The 14,507-nt window shown below is 38.7% G+C and overlaps 1 protein-coding gene across 1 annotated transcript in view; it reads left to right on the top strand.

Moving 5' to 3' along the window:
• Mrc1 (mannose receptor C-type 1) overlaps positions 1 to 14,507 on the top strand; it is a 94,222-nt gene that overhangs the window by 28,319 nt on the left and 51,396 nt on the right. The window contains exons 6-9 of the mRNA XM_034511122.2: positions 2,336 to 2,482; positions 7,742 to 7,927; positions 11,438 to 11,595; positions 12,701 to 12,811. Coding sequence (XP_034367013.1) covers positions 2,336 to 2,482; positions 7,742 to 7,927; positions 11,438 to 11,595; positions 12,701 to 12,811 — 602 coding nt within the window. The remainder of the gene's footprint in view (positions 1 to 2,335; positions 2,483 to 7,741; positions 7,928 to 11,437; positions 11,596 to 12,700; positions 12,812 to 14,507) is intronic.

Genomic DNA, 14,507 nt, shown 5'->3' on the forward strand with positions numbered 1-14,507 from the left:
TTAAACATAGGAGAGAATTTTAGAGAACAACATCTAGGGCATTGTGTTTATTTAAGTTGATTAGGCTTCAGGGACTGTGACAAAGCTCAGGGGCAGAACACTCATTTGACATGCACAAAGTCCTGGGTCCAATGATCAATCCTGCAAAAATAATATATGTTTGTACTGGTTACAGTTCACCATGAAATTCCATTCAACATGTTCTTTCACTGTCTGATGAACATAGGGATGTTATGTGAATTGTTTTATACTAGAAATCATGACTGGTTAATCTAATTCTGAGCTATCCCCAGCCCTATGGCTTGATTCTTGAAATGATAATCTGCCTTATCATCTTCTGAAATATGGGAAGTAACTGTCAGTGCATATGAATATAGATGCCCTTTTATCATGAGTGAGGATATCATTTGTCTGCTGCTCTTGGGCTCAAGGAAAGTTAGAGAATCTCAGCTGGACATAGAAGCTTCAGACAATGCTAATCATGTGGTAGGGGACTTCAGTTCATTCTTGCTTTTAGTAGTTAAAAGAACCCTACTTCATAAAATAGACCATTTTCTCTACTATTCAGTTGTGTACAAAGAGTTTAATATCCAACCCCTTGTGGTCTTAGATCTCACTGAAGAAATTTGGGTATTAACTTTGGAAAAGGCATAATAGGAAAGGAAAAAATGCTTTTCTTATTCCTAAAAAATAGGTTCAACACTAACTCACCTTCTTAAATAATGTGAAAGTTTCTTGAAATTAAAATTAGAATATTTAAACTATTTCTGTTTAAATTACTCAGTCAACTGTTTCAATTAAACATTTACTAAGCAATGCATCTGATAAAATATAATTGAATTTCAATTGGGAATACTTTATGTGAATGATGAAATATAAATTCAACTATATAATAGTCATGAGATTAGTAAAGACCTCTAGCTGCTGTCTCAAGGTTGGAAGAGGTGTTGTATTGATAAATGAATATATAATTTGATTTACAAAAGAGCATAATATTTAAGACCAGTGTGTATTAAATGTGTTATTGTTTCTTGAAGGTTTTTTCCACACTGATGCAGAATCTGTAAGCTTTACTATCCTGTTATCTTGGCCATTTTATCAATAGATTTTTAAAAACATCTTTATATGTATTTTTGAAAAAACTTTTTATAGTATTTATGCAACCTGGAAAATGTTTCTGTTAAAGAATTCTAAGGGCAGGTGACATGATTTTACTTTTATGGGGAGAGTGAAATTCCAGTGCATAATAAGCATCTGTCAGAAGTCACAAAATAGAATTATTGACAGAATGTTTGTAGCTAATTTGTTAGACTTAGGTATGAGATGAAGTTACTTTCTGAAACGCTGGGGTTGAAATGATAGATCTGAGAGTGTAGAGATGGATGTATGAATCCATTGTAGTAGATAAATGCCTCATCTGAGGATGTAGGGATGGACACATGTATCCATAGCAGTAAATAAATGACACATAGGAGGATGTAGGGATGGATCCATGTATCTATTATAGTAGGCAGATGATACATCAGAGGATGTAGATGGATGCATGTATCCATTGCAGTAGACAAATGATACATCAGAGGATACAGTGATAGATGCATGCATCCATTGCAGTAGCGAAATGATACATCAGAGGATGTAGTGATAGACTGATGTCTCCATAGATATAGATGTCAAACAAATCTGCTTCTTTAACCAGCTTCCTGTGAGAAAAGGAAGAGGTGGCTCCAAAAGATTTTCTTCAATTATTTCAACTAAATGCACTAAGAATCTTAGTTCTTGTAGTGGCACATTGGTTTCTAGATCTCTTTCACTGTTTGTCCCTCCCATTGTCTTTTATTCTGATCTCTCCTCTCTGACTGGGAAAAGTTAACAGAGGTCATCTGGCCTATCTGGAATATTTCTTTAGCTATCTTCAATTAGTTTGGGGGGTTGTTATTGACATTGATATGGCCAGCTTAGAGAATCATACATTACTTTTATTCAGTCATTTTATATGTGATATCATATATCGACACATGATATTATATATGATCACACAGTTGTTTAAAGTTTAAAGTCTAATGTAATCCATTGTACTGGGTGGTTATTTCAAAGCACTCTACTGTGACAACATTTTAAGCCTTGGAATAAGCCAGCAACAAGAAACCAAATAGATACCCACCATGCCTTTTGCTCTGCACTCAGTAAATAATCATTTGTGAATGTGTAGCAAAAGACAGGATGGGGATCCATTAAATCCCAAGGATGACGATGTGAGGTGTGGTGGTTGGCAGATGGAAACCATCCACTTAGGAGAATGCAGTAGTCCCAATTTAACTTTGTAATTTGCTTAAAGGAAGTCCATCATCAGAGCCTGGAAAGAGCTGTGTGTCACTAAACCCTGGAAAAAATGCCAAATGGGAGAACCTGGAATGTGTTCAGAGGCTTGGCTACATTTGTAAAAAGGGCAACAATACTTTGAACCCATTTATCATTCCCTCAGGTAAGTGGATCTCTGTGATCAAATGTGCAAACTATTAGAAATTAAAGAGAAATAAAACTGTAACTCAATCAAAATTGCATGAAATGATTCTAGGGAGATTTTAATTATGTATAGATTAATAAAATGGTATGTCTTCAAAAGCTCTTTCTTTGGTCCTACTGTCTGTTGATGTTTCCTGAACAGAAAGAACTGTTTGAATGTTGGGCAAAACTTTTGATATAAGTAAGAAATTTATCTCTCCAGTCTTGTAAAGTAGGTATTATTTTCACATGTTATAGAAGAAGAAAGAGAAATTCATAGGATATATAATTCCTGTCTACCTAACAAAACTGGAATTAAAACTAGGAAATAACTATCTGGAGGGAAAGACTTTATTCTGTGCACACAGATAATGTTGGATTCAATGTAGCATCTTGCATTGAAATCTTCACACAATGGAATAAATGATTGAAAAGACAAACACAGTAACTAAGCATTGTATATTCTACTGAGCTCCAGAAGAATAACAAATGAGTGGCTTTATAATTCTATAAAAGAATTGAGCAGCTAAGGCAGCAATAGATTGCCCTTTCAATGTACTGAAAGATAACCTTCATCTCATTACTACAGTTATTCTGGAGGCATAATTCATGCTTTACCTGGGTTTACTTATTTACTTTGTTTCTGCTTAGGAAACTTGATGGCCCATGTGATGGTTTGAATGAGAATGTCCCCTATAGGTTAAAATATTTGAATACTCAGTCCTCTGCTCCCTTGCAGTAGAACTGTTTGGAAAGGATTGGGAAGGATTGACCTTATTGGAACATGTGTCACTGGGGATGGGGTTTGGGATTTCAATAGGCTGGGGCCATTCCCAGGGTCTCTCTATCTTTGCCTAATGGTTGTGTCTAAAGCTGTGAGCTCTTAACTCCTGCTTCAGCACCATGCCTGCCTTCTTGCTGACATAATCCCCATGTATGTCATGGACTTTAATCCTCTGGAACCATGAGCCTCAAATAAATGCTTTTTAATGACGAAGACCACCCATTTTTTACCTTTTCTCTCCTGACTCCTAGAAGCAGTTTTATTTATTTGTAAACATGATTTACCTGGTTACAAATTCAGAAGGCACCAAATTATCAACAATGATAATATTTTCCCCCTATCTTTTTATTTTTTTGCCACCCAGAGCTGTTTATCAGAAGATCTTAGTTTCAGAGTGTTTATACCCCTTGATACTTCTGCGCTGTATAGGCAAATGCATTCACAGTGGTTTTTCCCTCTCATTTGTACAAATGGCAGCATACATTTTTTTGTTTTTGTTCTTGTTTTTGTTGTTGTTGGGGTTTTTGGGGGGGGGACATAATTTCTCTGTATAATAGTTCTGGCTGTTCTGGACTTGATTTGCAGACCAAGCTGGTCTTGAGCTCACAGAGATTCACCTGCCTTGACCAGCACCACCACCTGACTGCACGATATTTTCTAGGTAGTCCTCATCCTAAGGTTTTGTTAGTCAACAGTTTTGTTCATCATTCTACTGATTATGTAAATTGATTTTCCATACTCTTTTAGGGTTGGGGGAGCATTATATGGAAATATCAGTCCTGGATTAAGAGATTTTTTTATTTGCTTCCTCTGTGTGCTTATGTGTATATGTTTTGAGGTCAGATGTATTTCCCAGTCATTCTGTCCACCCCCTCTTTGCTTTTGGAAACTAGGTCTCTAATTGGTCCAGAACTTACCAAGTTGGCAAGGCTGGGTAGTAAGCTTTAGGGATCTTCCCGTTTCCACCTCCCAGTGCTGGGATTATAAGCACATGATTTTTATTTTAATATGCATTTTGAATTTTTAACTCTAGTACTTGTACTTAAAAAGACAGCACTTTCCTAACAGAGCTATCCCCCAGCCTTGACAGCTAGTTTGTGTCTAATCATTTGTGAAACTGAATAACCTCACAGGCATGCCATTCTGCAGACATGATGTTCCTAGAAGTAGAATTTTTACATCTGAGAGTAGGTGTTTTTTCAGTTTTAGCAGGTAAGCTGTTGGATAGGCATGGTGGAGGGTCCCAGTTTATGACCTCTGATGGATGTGGTTAGCTCCTAATTAGTGATCACTGATGGATGTACATAAAGGCTCTGGTTCATGACCTCTGATGGATGTGGGTGCCCCCTGGTTAGTGATCACTGATAGATTTGTATGGGGACTCTGGTACATTACTTGTGATGTCCACAATAGGGTCCCTAGTTTATAATCTCTGATAGACATGGTAGAGGGCCCTGTTTTATGAACGCTTGTGGATATGGGTGGAGGCCCCTGGTTCATGGTCTCAGTTCTGCTTTACAGATTTTTCTAGAGTCACTGTGGGTGAACCTGTGGAGACATCAATTGTGCTTGCAGTTGTGTCTCTTCTATTGCTATTGTAGAAAGGATGGCTAAATCTTTCTTGGAAGAATTCATATAGTTCTCCTTCAGAGACCTGAAGTTGCCACTTTGGGGAAGTAGAGAAAAGTTATTTTTAAGTTTCTCTGGAATGAAACGCACAATTCTATAATTTGGCCTTATTGCTTAATCCACCAGTTTTAAGTTCCTCGTTTGTAAAATATGAATGTTGGCAACTCTTCTTCTTGCAAAATCTCATTTATATCATCAAACTTGGACTGTAAAATCCACAACTGCCCCTGATTTGCTTTCTCAGCTCCACTCAGCACTGGCCTTTGCATCATTACACTGACAGGATTGTTGTGCTGTATAGACAAACCCCTGTAAGTAGAGATTTAGTTTTCCAGGTGTGATGACACACAGTTTTCACCCCAGCACCCAGGAGGCAGAGGCAGGTGGGTCTCTGAGTTCAAGGCCTGTCTAGTCTGCAGAGTAAGTTCCAGCTTCCCCTCCTGGAGCCACTGCACATGTTAAAAGGTTGTATCATTCCCGATTGGTGGCTCCTCTTGGCAAGAATCCAGTCTTAAAACCTTTAGTCCTGGCCATACTCCCTGTGTGTTTATAGTTCCCACATCTCCAGAGCTATAATACACAGCTTTAGAACTTTCCTGAATTTTTTCTCTGTACAAAGAGGCTTTAGGCAGTCTCTGTTATGAAGGAGAAACAGGATTCAAAGAGTGACAGAGAGCCAGCTGTGAGAATGTGTACCTGTCATCTCAGCAGCTGAAAGGCTGAAGCAGGCAAAACAGGAGTTCAAGGACATCCTCACTCAGCTACTGCCTGAGACTCTGTCTTATTCCTCCTCCCACCCGCATGAGAGGATCACCAAAGGGACCAGCATCAAGTCTTAAGAGAAGCAGCACACTCGAGATCACTTAATAATATCTAGCTTAAATACATAAACCGACCCAGTATCACAGGTTATGTAGAATGGTATTCGTAAAACAGCAAATGTGCTATGTGTTGAATATAGTATCATTCTCTTTTCTATTCAATACTCAATGCACTTACTGTGTGCCAGGACCCATGCCAGATTCAAGGGCATCCTGGCATGAGAATGTCTCTCGCTTCAAAAGCTTTCACTGTAGCTCCCCATAGCTCATTACTATTAAAGTTTTTGCAACATCTAATCATCAAGGTAACAACATTTGACCACAACTTCTCATAGCAACAAGGAGGATGTTTAACACTGATTTATTTAAATAATAATGATTTTGTGTGATTTGTCTTCTTTAAGTGCAGTGTCTTTGTTTTTTTTTTTTTCCTCATCCACAACACAGTGAAGATGAACAATGTAGCCTTAATATGGGTTCTGCTTTAAAAAAAAAAACAAAAACGTATGTGGCTTGTCTTAGGGTTTTAGTGCTGTGAGCAGACACCGTGACCAAGGCAACTCTTAAAAGGACAACATTCAATTGGGCTGGCTCACAGGTTCAGAGGTTCAGTCCATTGTCAAGGTGGGAACATGGCAACATCCAGGCAGGCATGATGCAGGACCTGAGAGTTCTACATCTTCATCTGATCACTGCTAGTGGAAGACTGACTTCCAGGCAGCTAGGATGAGGGTCTTAAGACCACGCCCACAGTTACACACCTATTCCAACTAGGCCACACCTCCTAATAGTGACACTCCCTAGGCTAAGCATATACAAACTATCAAATGGCTACTTTAATTCATAGGCTGTGACTTGCTTAAAATCCCCTTGTGGCAAATTCGGGTTTTGCTCAAAAAGTTTCTGAACCTAAATTTCTTTCCTGGCCACACAAGTGGTGTCTTTGGGGAATGAATGAATGGTGCTCGGTCAGTTGAGAGGCACGAGTGGCATCTCATGCTATGATGACTGTACAGGTCCCTTGGTGACCATGCCCATTCCCATCCCATTCTGCTCTTAACACCTCTCCTACCTGCATGAAAAGTATTGCTCTTTCTCCATGGATGACATTTCCTTACTGCCCACAAGAACAGGGTGTATTGCATCCTTTTAGAGAGTAGATTAGATATCAGTCTTAAACAGAGATCACAGATGCTTAGTTCAGGATTGACAGTGAGAAGGACAGATAAAATTAGACAATTGGTCTGTTGATAGTCTCATTAAAGGCACACATTTCAAAAATAGATTTCTCATTTGTTGGCATTCTATTATTTATTTATTTATTTATTTATTTATTTATTTATTTATTTTTGAGGCCCTGGGGCTTGTACCTGAGACCTCACACTCCCACTAACATTGTGCCCATTTTGTCAGCCCTTGACATTTTATTTTGATTTATTTTATACAATGCTCTCTGGTTGCACCATTTCCCATTTTGCACAGGTCAACCCTCCCATTTTCCTGCTTTCCTCCCAAAAAGAAAAAAAATACACCAAGTTCAGTTTGTGTTGCCCATATTCTCAATGGAACAGGGTTAAAACCTCAGTGACCAGCCCCTTAAAGATAATTAAGCCCGTTCCCCCCTCCCCAGTCCCTACTAGGGGACTAGTCCCCTCGCCCCCATCAACTCTGAATCTCAGCATCTTTTTCACAGATTTTAAGGACCCTCTTCAATGGCTTCCAGGATAGCCTAGTGATCTCTGTTGCCAGTCTTCCTTTTAAAGTAAAAGATACTTTTTTTTCAAATCACCCTTTTAAAACAAAATAAACAAGATAGAATAGTTCTTTCTCATATATCTCTTATAAATGCATATGCCATAAAATAAAAAATGTTATTTTTATGTCTAAAATTGAGTACTATATAAATATACATAATAAAATATTTTATACACAAGGTAGTTGAAAATGTTGCAAATTTAAACAAATTTCTTTTAAATGCTTTCTAAACTTTTTTTTTTCTTTCTAGAAAGTGATGTGCCTACTAGCTGCCCTAATCAGTGGTGGCCCTATGCAGGCCACTGCTATAGGATCTATAGGGAAGAGAGGAAGATCCAGAAATATGCTTTGCAAGCCTGTCAGAAGGAAGGCGGTGACCTGGCAAGTATTCACAGCATTGAGGAGTTTGACTTCATCTTCTCCCAGCTGGGATACGGTGAGAAACATCCCCCTGACTCTGAGCTCATCTTGGCTGCCCCCTCTCCACCCTTATCTTGAGAATATAATGATAAATGTTCAGTTTAATAAATTTAAATTGATAGTTGATTGACAATATAGATTTAAATAAATGGTACTTCTGCCAACAAAAAATTTATAGTAGTTTAAATAATTGTATCATTAAGAAATTTAAAATGTTCTCTTTATGAATAGTTTTCAATATTATTTTCTCACGTATCTGGATTTGAGGATATCTGTGTTTAAGTTGGCCACTGTAAAATTTGGAATTGTGTGTGTGTGTGTGTGTGTGTGAGTGTGTGTGTGTTATATGTCAACATTTTGGTCTGCTGGTCTTTTTTTTTTTTTTCCTCAGTAAGGCCATATTATAGTTCACAACAAATATCTGTAAATACACTTTCTCATACTTGGGATTTTCTTTTCCTTACTGGGGTGTCACACAGAGTAAGAAGTGAATGACTGCAAAACGCACTGCCCTAAACCTTTGAGAGAAGTTGAGAGGCACGAGCAGCAGGCTGGTGATGTGATGACTGTACAGGTCCCTGGTGATCCTCACGTCCATGCACGTCCCACTCGTTCACTCCCAAAAGACACCACCCGTGTGGCCATGAAAGCAATTTAGGTTCAGAAACTTTTTGAGCAAAACCTGAATTTGCCACAAGGGGATTTTAAGAAATTTCTCAATTTCAGGCATATACTTAGGAGAATACATAGAGAATGTAAAAGCCCAGAAATAAGATTCCAGAGGAGCTGAGTGACCCTGGAGTGTTTGTTCTGAAGAAATGCAGGCCAAGAGACAGAAGGCCAGGCCCTCTGAGGACTTGCTGATTAAATGACACCCATGTGTCTCTCACTGGTGCGCCTGCTGAACAGCTGCAGCTCTTCCCAATTTCCACCCAGCAAAATAAGAGGAAATGGTGGTGATGGATGGCCTCGCCTCCTGAAACATACTGCCTGAACAGTTACCAGGGTGCAGGGGAAGAAAAGGTATTTAACAAATGCATGAGGGGAAAATAAGACAGGAGGAGCAGAGAAAGATGTGAAGAGCTTGCAAACACTATTGTTCCCAGCATGAGGCTCCAGTAGAAACCATTTGCCTCTGAGGATGTGACTGAGTGTGGTCTTGAGGCTCTGAAGGGTGAGAGATACATCTCCATAAGCTATAGAATGAGGAGGACTTCCAGAATGAACACACAACTGGGTGCTTCTTGTGTGTTTTCTTTGGCTCTTTTTCTTCTGACGGTTATTGACCTGTCAGCCTGGTGGACATTGCAAGTTACTTGTTGGAGCTTGGAGAAGGACATTTGAGGTTGTCCCCTGGCCATACATGCCCATGATCGCACGCGCGTGTGCGCACACACACACACACACACACACACACACACACACACGGGAAAATAGACCTTATAACATGTGAACAACTTAATTTTTCTGTGCTCACCTATCCTGAAAAACTCAGATTAAGTGATGGAATTGTAATCTTAATGGGAGTATCTAATAGTCACTCAAGCTTATCATGACCTATTGGGAAGCTTCGAATGGACCAGTGCTGGAAGCAGGTTAGTTAAGATGCCAAAGGGATGTCCGTTCTACTCTGTGTGACATGACATAGCCACAGCAGAACCATGTGTTTTTATTACTGAATTTGTAGAAGCTGGATGATCAGTTTCAATTTAGCCTGAGAACAAATGAATGAGCTAGAGAGCTTACCATTGGGGAGAGAAAGGAATTATGGGGCCTAGAGGGATGACTCAGCTGTTAAGAGCAGTTGTTACTCTTGCTGAGAACCTAGGTTTGGTTCACAGCACCCAGATGGCACCTCACCGCCATTTGTAATACCAGTTCCAGAAGATCTGATGCCCTTTTCTGATCCTAGTGGGTACTGTACACCTGGCACAGAGACATACATGAAGAAAAAAAACTGACATAAAAGAAAAGAAATCTTAAAAAAAAGAAAAGTTACTAAAAACATTTATATTTTAGTACAGCATTTCCTTATTTAACAGAATACAATAACCTCAATAAAAGTAAAATATAAAATTAAGAGTATTGCTTCTAAATAAAATTTTTTTTTCAAAACCAAATTAGTTAGGTGAGATAGAAGCTCTAATATTAGTCATAGAAATAAAGTACAAAGTAGATAATACAGAGCCCAAGGATGGGAGGAATAAATTCCAGTACATACAATTTGTTTAACTGGATTATGAAAATTGATTTAAAAGCTTGAAACACACACAGTGTGTTTGTGTGTGAGTATATGTGCGTTAGTAGAATTGTAAGCAATCTAACAGGAAAACGGTTTAGTAAGAAAAGTATACATAGGAATGCCATAATAAAGTCTAATTCTTGGTAAACTAATAAAAATAAATCAAAGCAAGTGTACACAGAAAACTCACATGTACCTGTGTAATTTTGTACTGGTCTTTATCCTAAAGTTCTTGAAGGTATGAAAGGTTTTTTTTTTGAAGCCTCTGTTTGTTACTCAGAAGCTCCTGATCTGCCAACTCAAGGGAAAGGAAGAGGGGCCCATCCTGGAGCTATCCCCCCACCCCCACCCCCCGTGCTTCAGGATGCTGGAAACATCTGCTAAAGCTGGCAGAAGGCCACTGGAGGACTTCTGCAAAAATGAAGCTGATTGACAGCTTTCAGGAGGAAGAAAATCAGCCACTTAGCATTTTCTACCAAATGCCATCTTTATAATTCTTTGAAGTGATTGGCTTGTACTGGTCAAAGATGGGAATCAAAGGCTACAATGCCATTCACAATTAAGGAAATTAAACAGATTCTGAATTGTATAGCATTTAATTTTTAAATTTGGAAATGTTTATTTTGTAACTATGAAACCTGAGATCTTCATTCACTACAAATTTGTTCCATTATTTATTTGACTGTCATTGATTACTATGTGTGTATGTATGTGTGTGTGTGTGTGTGTGTGTGTGTGTATGTATGTGTGTATGTATGTGTGTGTGTGTATGTATGTATGTATGTGTGTGTGTGTGTATGTATGTATGTATGTGTGTGTGTGTATGTATGTGTGTGTGTGTATGTATGTGTGTGTATGTGTGTGTGTGTGTATGTGTGTGTGTGTGTATGTATGTATGTATGTATGTATATATGATACTGTAGTTCCAGAAGTATAAGTTATTTGTAACAATAACACTGATTCACAAGATTGGGGTTGGTCAATTTATTTTTAAAACTCCCATAAATTATAATATTGTAACTAGAAATACAGTCGTATTTACAATAGAAAGAAAACATTGAATAATCTAAAACTGACATCATAATATGGAGCCAGTATGTATCTATTGCATATAGATTATCTTTTATGATAGTTCTATAGATCAAGGGAGCAGAGCTGAGTGGGCCAGCCCAGCACCCTTTTTAGGTACTCTGCTGGCCTTTGGAAAGTATACTCCTTTTGTATTTGTGTATCACTTCTAGAAAGCAGTACATAAAGTACTTAGGTGATTCTCTTCCTTTGTAGAGCCAAATGATGAGCTATGGATTGGGTTAAACGACATCAAAATTCAGATGTACTTTGAGTGGAGTGATAGGACCCCAGTGACATTTACCAAGTGGCTTCCCGGAGAACCAAGCCATGAGAACAACAGGCAGGAGGACTGCGTGGTGATGAAAGGCAAGGTGAGGCACTCTGCTGATGTCAGATAGTGGTGCCGTGACCTCCTTTATCTGCCCTGATTCTTATCTGCTGAGATGGATTCTGCTGTTGGTTGAGATATAAGTTGTGCGACAATTTAGATTCAGTTTTTGGAGTGTCTCACTATAGTCTAGCGAAGTCAAGAAGTCCACAAGATAGACAAATGATATAAAGTTTGGCTGAAAGATAGCATCACATGTAATTAAAATGGTATAAAAGCATAAAGGAGGAGGGGGGATGGGATGGGAGGGTTCTAGAGAGGGGAAATGGGGAAAGGGGATGACATCTGTTTTGTAAATAAATAAAATATCCAATAAAACAAATTTTAAAAACGATAGCATTAAGGAATAACTAATAATACTGTGTGCTGAATTCTGAAATTATATATATATATGAATGTATATGGATGTGTATGTATATATATACATATATGCATATGCTGTATCTGTGTATACAGCACTATTTTGGACATATTTATGTATGCATTTATATATGTATTATGATGCAAATATGTATGCATGTATGCATGCGTGCATATATATGACTTGGTTCAACAATTCAGAGCTTTGCACCTTCTACTGGTTGCCCCTGGCCTCGTGGTTCTGGTTCATTGTGGCTTCTTCTTTTTCTCCATCCTCTCTTTTCCTCTCACCTTTCTCCTCTCCTTCTTCCTGCCCCCCACTCTTAAATCTCCAGTCCCACCTTTCCTCTCCACTGTCCAAGGACTGGTTCTAGCCTTTTATTGACCAGTTAACTTGGGGAGAAGGTTCACATGACATCACCTGAGTATGTGATGGTCTGCTCATCCGGGGGAAACCACTCTCGAGGAAGCAGAGTTAACATTAGAGTGCAAACAGCATGAGGCCAACTACACATACTGGCTTTGAATATTCAAGATAAAGAATCACATTAGTCCTACAATCTCTTTGCATCTGTACAGTTAGAGACAAATATACTGCTAACATGTTAGATATGAATGTACAATTTGTTCCCCTAGTTAGCATGCATAAAACCCCGGGGGTTCAGCACTGGAAGGAAACAAATGTACCAAGGTCCTAAAACAGATAATCTTTTGTCTTTGCTCTGTAGGATGGATACTGGGCAGATCGAGCCTGTGAGCAACCACTGGGCTACATCTGTAAGATGGCATCACAAACCCATGCTGTAGTACCAGAGGTTGCAGAAAAGGGCTGCCGGAAGGTGAGTATGGACCATCCACGATGATTTAAGATAGACATTTGGGACAGCTAGCTTTGTTTCGTATGAAGCCGTGCCTGCTTATCATCAAAGGCCAGTGTTTGAACTGTGTAAATATTCGGTGTTTTACTGTCTGATAACTTCACCCTTCTTGAAGGTTTCTTGGGACAGTCTCTGGTTAATGGGGAGGTGCACACACTCCTTGACTCCATTCAGAATGTCATGAGAACTGAAAGGGAAATAAAAAATAAAATGAAACACTTAAAAGAGCCTAGGCTTGGAGATGAGATGAAGACAGACTCATGAAAAGTTGCTGTGCAGGAATCAGGGAGTCTGAGATCCTATGGGCAGTTAACAGCATGAATAATTTTGAATGCTGACACACTGATAGCAAGCCATTAGTGGCCACTTTCCTGCTTATGGTATTTTAAATGAGCTTTTTTCCAGTTAGGGGAAACTTTTCAGGACATCACTACAGTATGAGGCAGGGCACCTAGCCTTCAACTTGTGCTGAGAAACACTGTTAAATAAAATTACACAAACTCAGTGTATGCACCTTATTGGCAGAGACACACTGAGACATAAAGGATAGGTAGGTTGCTGATAGATAGATAGATAGATAGATAGATAGATAGATAGATAGATGATAAGTAGAATGTCGATAAATATGGACAGATACAGAGAGACAGACAGACAGACACACAGACACACACACACACACACACACACACACAGAGACAGACACACAAAGACAGAAGCAGATACAGAAATGCACAGACACAGAAACATGCAGAGTTCTAGGAGGCTAAAATAAATTATATTATAAAAGACTTCTAAAAGCATGAAGAAACTACAAACATAATTTTGTAGGCTTATTTCTTATTTTGTAGGTTATTGTTTTCCCATCTGATGAGTAGCTCGTCTTCCCCTTTTGTACTTTCTCACTTCTCCTGAATTTAGGGCAGAGTTGAAAACTAGTGGTCTTTTGGTAGCATTTCCAGTGCTATGCTGTGATCACATCATCTGATAACAAACACTGAAATATAGGAATATATGACTCATAACAGCTCATGGGGCAAATACGATGTAAAGAAAGGCAGTAGATAACAGAAAAATCACAGCATCTGATAGATGCATGAGGGCCTTAACAGTGGTTGAAATTCCTCCTAATTTTGCATTCCAGAAACACAGCCAGGAGGTTATAAAGATTTCTTTTCTTTTGGTTTGTGTGCATGTTTCTGTGGATACACGTGTGTGTGTGTGCTGGTATTTGTGCATGTGTACACATGTGTGTATGGAGGCCAGAGATCAACTTTGGGTGTCATTCCTCAAGTACTACGTTCCATCTATGTGTGTGTGTGTGTGTGTGTGTGTGTGTGTGCATGTTTGTGTTTATATGTGTGTGTTAGTTGAGACTATTTAGCAACCTATGTTATCCTTAATGAGAAGGCTTCCCATATTGTCTTATTGTTGTTAGCTGTTTGTTTGCTTGTTTTATTTTGCTACCTTTTCTTTTATTGAACATAGATTCTTATCTCATACAATATATCCTGATTACAGTTTCCCTTCTCTCTCTTCCTCCCAGTTCCTCCCCATTTCTCCGCTCCTCCCCTCACCTCTTAAGTCACTCCTTTTCTGTTTCTCCTTATTGAAGGAAAAAAAAAAACAGGCTTAAGGGATAATAACCACACAAAAAATA

The sequence above is a fragment of the Arvicanthis niloticus genome, chromosome 8, assembly GCF_011762505.2.
Source record: "Arvicanthis niloticus isolate mArvNil1 chromosome 8, mArvNil1.pat.X, whole genome shotgun sequence".
NCBI lineage: Eukaryota > Metazoa > Chordata > Mammalia > Rodentia > Muridae > Arvicanthis > Arvicanthis niloticus.